Source organism: Chelmon rostratus, chromosome 1, assembly GCF_017976325.1.
Source record: "Chelmon rostratus isolate fCheRos1 chromosome 1, fCheRos1.pri, whole genome shotgun sequence".
In the NCBI taxonomy this organism is placed as follows: Eukaryota; Metazoa; Chordata; class Actinopteri; order Chaetodontiformes; family Chaetodontidae; genus Chelmon; species Chelmon rostratus.
The window spans coordinates 17808483-17819317 of NC_055658.1; the positions used below are offsets into that span (position 1 = coordinate 17808483).

Consider the following 10835-nt stretch of genomic DNA (forward strand, 5'->3'; position numbering starts at 1 on the left):
AGGACTTTTACTTGTAGTGGAGTATTTTCACAGTGTGGTATTACCACTTTGGATCTGAATACTTCTTCCACCACTGTCTCCATGAGGATGTTGTTTGCATCCACTCACAATGCAAAACGTGCAGGAATCACTTGGGGCATTCGCGTTGGCTTTGAACGCGTAGAAAGGCGTCAGATGTTAAATGCGTCATGTAGCCTGGCTTACTCGAGGAATAGCCTATTGATCTGCTGAAATAATAAAAGGTTAACGACACTCTGCAGTAGGTCTCCAGTCCCTGCAGGGCGAGTGAACTCTCTTTGAATGGAGACGTGCTCTGCATGCGCTGCAGCCCGAGGTGAAAGCTGTTCGAGTGGAAAGAGGGAGGAGAAGCTCAGGGAGGCAGGAGAAGTGGAGCAAGTGGCCGCTGATGGTGGAGACTATTCAGGGGTTCACGATGGAGTCTATCCCAGCTTCCCGGTGTCTGGATCTGTTCACCGTTTTGTTTCTGCTGCCTCTGCTTATCTCCGCGCATCGGATTATCAGAGACACACCGGACCTGCTGAAGTCCACCTCCACCGGTAAAGAGCACTTCAATTTGTCCACGAGACAGTTACCCACGAGGGACACTCGTCTAGACGAGCCCTGGTAGCGCGGGATGAACTCCAGCAGCGTGCACACATTCTCACTCCTAAATTCAATCTAGACTTTATTCTTCTTCATATGAAAGTTATGGCCAGTCAGTCTCAGGGGACGCAGTTTTTGTCCTCCGGGGTCAGTCTTCAGGCTGTGGACACTGAGATGTCCAAGTCTCTGTCACTGCCCGCTGCGCTGCACATGTTTGCCAGCAGTTTAGCAAATTGCCATTTTAATGGTAATTCAACAAATTATTAACCCATCACTGAGTTTTTTTTTTTTTTTTTTTGTTAAATCGGCTCAGTAATATGTAACTTAAAGGAGCAGAATAAGTGAATTTTCCTGGCTGGTTTCCTGACAGTAAATGCAATTAACAACAACCTGCCCCTATATTCATGATTTAAGGATTTTAGGCCCAGTTTAACCTAATATAGGGTTGATCCAAGATTACAGAGTAAGGTGACTTTACTTTCACCTCTATAAGCAGTATATAAACCTATTATAAACTGCTGTAGTCATTATAAGATGATAAAAGGACGTTTAAAGTGTTTATTAATGTACCTTATCTTTAACATATATAAACTCTTCTATAGAGCCAAGTTTTGTATTGTACATTTTTACTTACCAGGTTATTATTAAGGGGACTTCAGTGATATAGGCCTAAAACATGGCATGTGTGTTTGTACATTAACAGATGATTATTAGGGGATGACAAAAAATGTCAAAATATTTTTTTGAGTTTTGTGTGTTTAACCTGACTGACCCTTGAGTCCTGTTGTGATTAAAACTGTGACAGGCTGTATCATCTCATGCTCAAATCTTGCAGACACACACACATGCACACACTCAAACATCCCGCCAACACATTAGCATTCTGTTGCCACAGCAACAGCCGTAAGAGGTATACTAAATGAGCGTTAATGTTTTCTTCCAGGGCTCGGGGTGAAGGAGTACTCGCAGATTGTAGCCCAGCACAATAGGCTGCGCAGCCGGGTCCAACCCATGGCAGCTAACATGCAAAAAATGGTTTGTGGCATGTATTGTCTGCTTCTTCTGTGTGTGTTTGAATGGTATGAATGCTGTCATCTGAATGTGACACTGTGCACGCTGCTAATTTTCACACCCAAGTTTAGTCTTACTCTGCAGCAAACTTAAAGAGTCACTGTCCTTTACTGTAGACTCTCTCGCTCGCCACTAGTGGAAGATATTTTGCCACGTGTTGTAAACTTAATCATTATGCTTTTTGAGATTGCAGCTGCTGATGCAAAAACAGAGAGCAAAACAGCAATGAGACCTCTCAGTAATGATCAGACATGTGTTCATCTGCATGTGAGGCAACAGCTCTGAGATGCACAGAACGACAGTCCAGAAACCTGGTTCAGAGCTCAGTTTTTTCTGTTTTTCACAGCGTCGTCAGAGGCAAAGCACAATATCACACACAGTTCTCTCACAACGACATCTGTGACCAGGAAGGACACTTGAAAATGTGACCATTTGCTTTGGTCTTAAAAATAGTCCTCTTAAAGAAGTGAAATCACTAAACAAAGACATGGATTAAAAAAGGTTTTTAGTTGAGCTGTCTTCCTCCGTAGCACTGATAGTCTCAACAGGGTGAAATACTGGAGTTAGAGCACCATTTGTTCTGCCCTGCTGCAGGCTGAGTGATAGTGTGGACGGTTAGAACGGAGCCAAAATCAATTAGCTGTGCGTAGTCTTGAGAGGGTCGCACAGTGAAACAACACCAGTGAATCTCTCTGGGGGTTTTTCAGGTGTTGTTTTTTTTTTTTTTTTTTAGATGAATAAGCATAAAACTAAGCAACATTTTGCAATTTGTCTCTTTTTACTAATGATCAACAGGCATTGTTCAAATGTTGTGCACAACATCAGGAATGTGAGTGATAAAAACAGGTAAAGGCTCATGTTGCTGAATGTGCAGCAATCCAGCTAAAATGATTTTTTGACTCAGGTTTTTCTAATCCCACTTTGTGCAAAACACCCCAACTAAATCCTCTCCCTATCTCGTTCCATCTATTGCTTCGCCGTACAGTGCTTATCTGCGCAACTGTCTTGCCTGCATGTGATTATGACCAAGAGGTGCGTAATGATGGATTATGAAAGTCACAATGCACTAGATATCCTCTGGGCCTAATGTGAGATTTGTGCCAGGGCAAACTGTCGCTTTGTCGTAGATTACATCGTCAAAGCCACCCATACAGACTGAGCCTCCTTCTTCGACTGCTCTTCAGCCTCCGAGAACTGTGCTCGGCTGATAAGGCGGTAATGAGAAAAAGAGGATGTGGATAATCATTCTGCATTCACAACTCTGGTATTACAGGTAATTTCCCTGTGAAAACCCTCAGAGGAAGCTTTGCCGAGCTGAAGAGGCATATTAAAGAGCTTTACTGATAAACGTTAAAAGGCTCAAGGCTTCTGCTGTGTTTGTGAATATCTGAATAAGGGTTTTTTTTCTCACACAGTAAGCATTGTGGTGAGATTGTGTTGAAGTGATTATAATATAGTCCTTTAGGCTTTGCTTTCAGGGTGAGATAAAATACCAATATTTTAGGAATGAATGATTCTCCTCCCTTTATACCCAGTGCCCTGTCTGCAGGTTTTCTTTGAGCTTGAAGAGGCTAAGAAGTATAATGAGGTCATGCCATCACTCTCAGAGCCAGAAGTTCGAGTATTTACTTTTCATGTGTAAATCACGACCTCTGTTTGTGAGATTTTATTTCACTAATCTCTCTCAGAGCTTCTCAGGCGCCGGCGCTTCATGTTAATTTTATCAATTTAGCTAATTCAGTATACAGTAATATAGCAGTTGTTGATGGTGGCACAAAGACTATAAATACAAATCTTTTTTTTAGTGAGACGTTCACAAGTGACACATTCAAATCCCACTGCTGATACGACACGACGTGCTTTAAAATGAAACGCACTCAACGAAATATTGCCCGGTGACCTTAAACCCCTCTGGTGGCATCAAAGTGTAAGCCGATGACTTTGGCGGGCTGACATCAGAGAGCAGATGAACAATGAATTCAAGGGGGCTCAGCCTTCCTGCACCGCACATCAGCGTTGTGCCTCTGATGTCTGTCTCCCAAAGTCTTATTTAGAGATTCCATCTTTCATAGACGGCACAGACTGGAATACAAATATGAGCAGGATGCTCTGAATGTGCTTACAACAGAGGGATTTGTCACTTAAGATAAGAAAATTGTTCTGAACATTTGCCTCTTTGACCTAAAGGAGAGTCGAATTTATCAAGAGAGTCTACCACTTTGAAATATAGCACGGTTTTATCAACGGTTTATAAGTCTTAACATTAGCTGCAGAATTCACAACTGTAGGATGATAACCTAACGTTAGCAACTATGTGTGTGTCGAAGCAAAAGAGCGGTACCGGGATTAGGAACAGCAGATACCGAATTGTAATCCCTTACACTACACTGTTACTGCTAAACACTGCTATAGATGCATTAATTAATAACGTATTAATCCAGGATAAAGCCATTAACTACAACTTACAACCCTTTAATACAGGATGTCTTATTAGAATGTGCTGCTCAAAAACTGACCAGTTAACTTAATTTCTTTAACCTTATTAATATATTTATTTAGACAAAGTTTGAATCTGTAACTTTCCAGATGTGAAGCAGCGAGAGAACCTGAAGTGATGTCTGCACTACAGCAAAGAGTGATTGTGGAAAGTTTGTGGGGAAACCAGTTGTTTATTTGAATCAGCCAGTGCAAATCATGGAAAATGCACCAGTAAGTGACGTGTTTACACCAGTGTAGCACACGATGAGTGTCAGTCTGTATTTGCAGGCCCGGACGTGGGCTGGCAGCTTGCCTCAGGGTGTCTCCCTGCCTGCTGCCTGCTGCACGACTGGCACTGATCCCTGAAAAGGATTAAGCGGGTTAAGAAAATCACTTATGTACTATTAGGAATGACCTTCACGCCAAAGAGTTTTTCTTTCATTCACTTTTAATCAGCATATGCAAAGTACAACATGAGCCTTATTTCGGGTTTAAAGTGCAGCTTCGACCCCAAAATACCCCGATAACATATCTTGATAATTAAATGAGTTGGTGATGATTTTTATTTATTTTTGATGTAATTGCCAATAATTTTTTCATTACACATGTAGAATTTAACAGCTTCAGAATTACTTCATTTGTATCAGTTTGCAAAAAAATATAAAATAAACTCACAAAAAGAAAATTAAGGTTTATTGGACCCCAACATGAAAACTAAAAGGTAGCTAATGTAATTTAACATTAGCTTCTTGTGCATATAAGACACAGCCAGAAAAGGCAAAAATATGAGCCAGTTTTACTGTGCTTGCTAAATATTTGAGATGTGTAAAAACTTTAAATTGTCTTTCTAGGAGTGGAGTGAGAAGTTGGCCTTACTTGCAAAGGAGAGGGCAGCATTGTGTCATGCAGACGACCGCCCTCAGCGCTCCTCATCTTCCGGCCACATTGGCTGGAACACACATCTTTCTGCCTATGGTGTCACCTCGTTTCCTGACGTCATTGACTCTTGGTTCGAGGAGAGAAAAGATTTTCTCTACCTGAGTGGGAAGTGTGGCGAGAACGCCACCTGTCAGCACTACACACAGGTATGAACCAGCGGATACAAACTGTTCTCGCTGTATGTTCATGTGGAGTCGTACTTTTACAGATGCGTCATATTTTTTCCTGTAAAACTGCTGATGTTGTTTGTCTAAACCTTCTGCTGGGGTGTAGCTGGTGTGGGCCACTTCGAGTCACGTGGGCTGTGCCAGTCAGCTGTGCGTGAGAGACGGAGACCGCTGGGAGACATTTGTCTGTGCATACTTCCCTGGGTAACAATTACACTCACCCCACTAAAAACAAAAAAGAAAGAAAAAGCTAAATTCAATGGAAAACAGTATAGTTAAAAGATGGCTAATTCATTGATTTTTTAAAAATAATACTCAAATTTAAACAAAATATAGACAGTTTTACTTGCAGCAACAGCAATACTTACTGTATATGAAAGGTTGCAAGTCCCTGCAAGTGGAGAAAGAATTAATTATTAGTGGTAAGACTTCATCGACTGAATTACGAACCACATTCACTTTATTTCACCAGAATAGTCCACTTTGTATCAATACTGCTTTCCAGGGAGCCCTCGGCACATGTTAAAAACACTACAAGCTACTACTCCAGATGTTTTCTCAGTGTGTGTGGTCTGCAATGTATATTTGTGTTGCTGCAGGGGTAACTGGGAGGTGAATGGTCAGCTGGTGATGCCCTATAAGACGGGGCTGTACTGCTCCCTCTGCACCTCTTCCATGTCTGGCTGCTTTAGACTGTGGGACCATGTAGGTGGATTATGCGGTAAGACTATGTGTGTGTGTGTGTGTGTGTATATATATATATATATATATATATACAAACACATTACATCTATGTGTGTATGTGTGTGTATATATAATCATAATATTTAGCATAAAAATGAGTTTATGTTCACTATATCTCTGAGATATATACATGTAATATTTTTGCTTTTGTTCACTGTTTCGACAGTTATTTTCTATGCATGTTTGGCATTCATGACGTATTTTGAATGTTGCACAGCATCCTGCTGATATCATTCAACTAGAATCGTACTTGTGCTGCAGTGATGTTGACAGCACTTTAAAAATGATCAGATGTACAATTTTCAGATGTTCATTCTGCAATGTTTATGTGCATGTGTGTTTGCTGGTGCACGTGCACATCTGTTACCAGAGATTCCCAAGAATCCCTGCCGTATGAGCTGTGGTCAGCATGGTCATCTTAACATCTCATCCTGCAAGTGCAGGTGTGACCGCGGCTTCACCGGCCGCCTCTGCCAGGGTACCAGTCATTAACTCGTACACATGCATATTGCTATCAGGTCTCATTATACCTTAGAATTTTAATATTCACTGTGCTGTGGGTCTGTTTTTCAGTACGGTGCAGTGTGCAGTGTGTGCACGGCCGTTTCAAAGAAGAAGAATGCTCTTGCTTGTGTGACGTTGGCTATGGTGGTGCTGAGTGTGCAGGTAAGTGCACTGTGGTTTAGTGTATGCTTCTTTGTGTTTTCATGCACCTTAGCAATTTGTACTCCGAGACACAGATTGGCTTAAAATTGAAAAGCACACACAGCACATGCTGAGAAAATCCATCTGGTTCCTGTTACATTCTGCATTTATTGTGAGGGAGTCTGGTGACATGATCAAAAGCTGGTGGAAACATGGTTATGAGATTTACAGTGTACATCAAGTAGAAGTGGCGCAGTTCTATACCTTCAATTACTGAGGGTGAAGTGTCTCAATGTATTTCTTTGCATTATCTTCTGGCTAAACAGGATACAAAATGATTTTACATAAATTGATTTTGTTTTCTCTTAATTTTCTTGGACATAACGCTCAAATATTATCCACATTTCCAATTACATTAGCTTAAAAGATTACAATATATTTAAGTGTGTTCACTGAAAGTGATGCTCAGTATCCTTACTGCTCATTTTCAGGGCGTTTTGGTGGTTTGTGTCCTAACAGAGAAAGTGCAGTTTCCCTTTCAGAGCTGCGATGTGATGATAGATGGTGATTGTTTCATGGTGTCTTCAGAAGCTGACACCTACTATGGAGCCAAGAATCGCTGTCAGGTGAGAGACAGGTGTGTGTTGCCCACTGAGAGAGTTTGACAAGCTCCCCAGCCACAGCTCATCATAGAAATCTACATATAAGGACTTTCACTCTGCTTTCAGTGTGGCCTTTTCTTTTGTTTAAACCACCAGGAACGAGGAGGTATTCTAGCTCACATCCACAATCAGAAGGTTCAGGACATCCTGGCCTTTTATCTCAGTCTGCTGGAGACAGGCAATGAGGTCACCAACAGTGACTTTGAGAAACGAAACTTCTGGATTGGTAGTTTGTCATCCTTGTCATGCAAATATATGTTCAAATATCATGGACAGCACTGCCAGATGAGGTGGCAGACATCTGACCAGATGTGCTGCCAGGTGGAGGCTGTGGAGATGCTGCGTGGATAAAACAGCAGTGTTTTTGCTCCACAGGTTTGACATATAAGCCTCTGAAAGACTCATTTCGCTGGGACACAGGAGAGATCCCTCAATTCAGCAGCTTTGCCTTTGGGCAACCTGACAACCAAGGGTAAGAGACAGATTTACTAACAGACATTAGCTACTGCAGAGCACATTATACACAGAGCCGGCCAAGTGCAATGGAGCGAAACAACCAGGCAAACAACAAACAAGCAAACAAAACATACAGTAAAGGTACAGAGGTGCTGAAAGATTGAAAATTACTTTTGTTGGGCGCTTCAGGCCTTTCTTTTATCTTTATTGTTATGCAGATGTGTCTGCCTGGGGGACTACAATACGTATGACTTAAAGGTTATTGCCAGAGATTCCTGTTGTTTGGTCTTTCATTTGTTTTCATCTCTGAAATAAAAACGACAACTTAAATAGCTCTTAAAATAACATTTATATATACATTTATATTTACATTTTTATCTAAGGACTATAGCCAGGGAAAGACAATGCAATCTTCACCCTGACCACTAGATGTCTCTCTCTTTCTGTGCCTCCCTCGCTCCATTTTATCTATTTATCAATCTATCAGCAATAACTAGTTGTATAATAAAACAAGTAACTGTATCAGTAATATCTAGTATTAGTCATGAAGTCATTTGTAAATGAAACATTGTTTCCATATCTGAAAATGAATCTGAATCCGAATAAATGAGTTGCTATAATCTAAAAAACAGTGTTCTCCTTCTCCATCTAGCTTTGGAAACTGCGTCGAGCTGCAGGCATCGAGCGCCTTTAACTGGAACGACCAGCGCTGCAAAACACAGAACCGATACATTTGCCTGCATGGTGAGGCTCCTTCTGGGAGAGGGTGGAGGAGAGTGTTGAGGGGGGGAAGGTTTTGTATAAATTGCCATCTGGTAGACCTGCCTGCGAGGAGGTCGCATTGCTCACCACTGAGTCACTGTGTCACCATACAAATGTGAGCAATATAGACAATAATAGGCATTCAGAACAGTTAAGTCCTGCCATTGCTGATGTACTTTGGCCACACAACCAAATAGCTGATCACTGACAACGCTGCTTTTTCTCTTTTCCTCTGAAAACTATACACATGCTGCATGGCTACCTGTGTTTCTTCGAATGCAGCCTTCCTGCCTCTTGTGTGACCAGGTTTACATCTATCCTAGTGTTACAAGTGTCACTGCATCAAGCCTGTTCCCCAGTACATTCTGAGTGACTAGTGCAGCCTGTCTTGTTTCACATCTAGCATGAATCAAGCCTAAAATTCCCAATTTATGTACAACATATTTTTGAGAATTTTTATGCCTTTATTACAGGTGACAGTAGATACCAGGGATGCGCACCGGTCCACCAAGGAGAGCAATAAGACTCAGACTCAGTAAAAGCAGTGAACTAAAAGTGGCTAAAATTTGCAAACTTGTGTGGTCAGGTCATCCCTGCAAGCGACCCTTTTGCATTACACAGAGTGATCGATTGAGCGTTTCATAACTAATAGTATTATTAATATAGAAAAAAGTCACTTAATGGAGCTTTACAACATTTTGTATTTGTCTAGTAGCAGAATGGCTTTTTTCATTGCCCCTCCCACTACCTGACAGCATCCAGACAATTAGCTCCAGCTCTTTCACGTCCTCTGTCGCTGATAACCACAGCAGGGTGAAGTGTTAATCCACTGTGTCTATGAACAATGTGAACACAGCATTGAAATCTCTGTGTGATCCTCCCTACACATTTAAACATGGCACTCAGTCTAAATCAATGACACTGAGTGCTCGCCATCGAGAGCCTTTGAACGATCAATAACCGTCAGCCGCACAAAGGCCTGCAGTGTTGAGACACACTTACATTGATCGTAAGGAATGAGATGGTGGCAGATGTTTAGTTTTGCCCACATGATTGTGTCTTTGCAAGTTGTTGATGCTGGTATTGATCACTCACGGCTGACACGGTGATCTGCTCTGAATGTGGTAAACGCTGGTAGGACCACATTGTTACAACCTTTTTGCTTTTTGAAGACCACTTAATGTCTCTGTCTTTGTAGTTTGTGTTAACTTTAGAACAGGATTAGTAGGGGTCTTTAGGGTGGTGTATGAGCAATAGTAAAGCTACAGTAGTATAGAGGTTATTGAAAAAAGCTAAACGTATGTGAATATTCCTCAGTCAATTATTTTCCCACCCCTCCTCTCAAAATAAAAGCAACACTTCACTGAAGCAACAGAGAGAAATGCATAAATTGAGCTGATTAAAAGCATGCAGATCCCTCTATCCCATCACAGTGATTTCTTGCCTTCATTGCTGTGTTTTGTTAATTGGTAATAAAATGATAAGTGGATATCACACAGCCTGAGGCAAACACTAAGCTATGTTTCTCCAGAGTACTGGCTGTGCATATGCGTGTGTGTGTGTGTGTGTTTGTGTGTGTCCATTTCTGTAAGCATGCAAAGGACTCTACAGTTTCATGTCTCTTATGTCATGTTTTACATTATTAACAGTTTGGGCACAAACCACATAAAAAAAAAAACACTTACCTGGTTTTCCTTTTTTTTTTTTTTTTTTACAATGATTTTAAGCTCAGCATGTTTAAGTTACCTATTTGCATTATTTCTATAATGTGTGTGTTTGTGTGTATTTCACAGCTGCAGAGCACATTGCCCGCTGGGAGGACGGCAGGTGAAACTAGGCGTGTCATACGTGTCACATGTCAGTTGTGACGATGGCTGCTGTTGTTGGTATATGCTTTGTCAATAATTGCACCAATGGGCTAATGTAGTTTAGATGTTTCATCATTAAAATGTCATGTGTTGCTTTGGAAATACGTTGATTGTTTCATTCTTTGCGTATATGCCCTCTGAGTGAGCAGCTTCAGTCTGAATGAAAAGGCTGACATGAATCTCTGCTCTCTTGTATCTTCCTCATCCTCTGCCCTCATGTGACCTCGAAATCGATTTCGTCTGCCATCATTAAAGGATGTTTGAGTTCTCTTGATGCTGCTTGGAGCAGTGAGGGGAAGGAAAAGAGAAGGCTTCTTACAGTGATTATGGTGGGCTGCCTTGAAACACTAAAGCAGAGAGAAAGAGAGAGAAATCTTAAAAAAAAAAAACAGAGGGAATGTATTTTTAAAGATGGAGAATGAATTATGTTAAGTTATAGC

At 41.3% G+C, this 10835-nt stretch overlaps 1 protein-coding gene across 1 annotated transcript; it reads left to right on the plus strand.

Moving 5' to 3' along the window:
• Positions 1 to 433: 433 nt before the first annotated feature.
• LOC121608370 (C-type lectin domain family 18 member A-like) lies at positions 434 to 10358 on the plus strand. Its single transcript, XM_041939630.1, has 12 exons — positions 434 to 557; positions 1547 to 1638; positions 5004 to 5237; positions 5365 to 5462; positions 5858 to 5979; positions 6373 to 6480; positions 6576 to 6668; positions 7167 to 7273; positions 7406 to 7535; positions 7685 to 7781; positions 8418 to 8509; positions 10321 to 10358. Exons 1-12 carry the CDS (start codon positions 434 to 436, stop codon positions 10356 to 10358), a joined length of 1335 nt encoding a protein of 444 aa, XP_041795564.1.
• Positions 10359 to 10835: the final 477 nt, after the last annotated feature.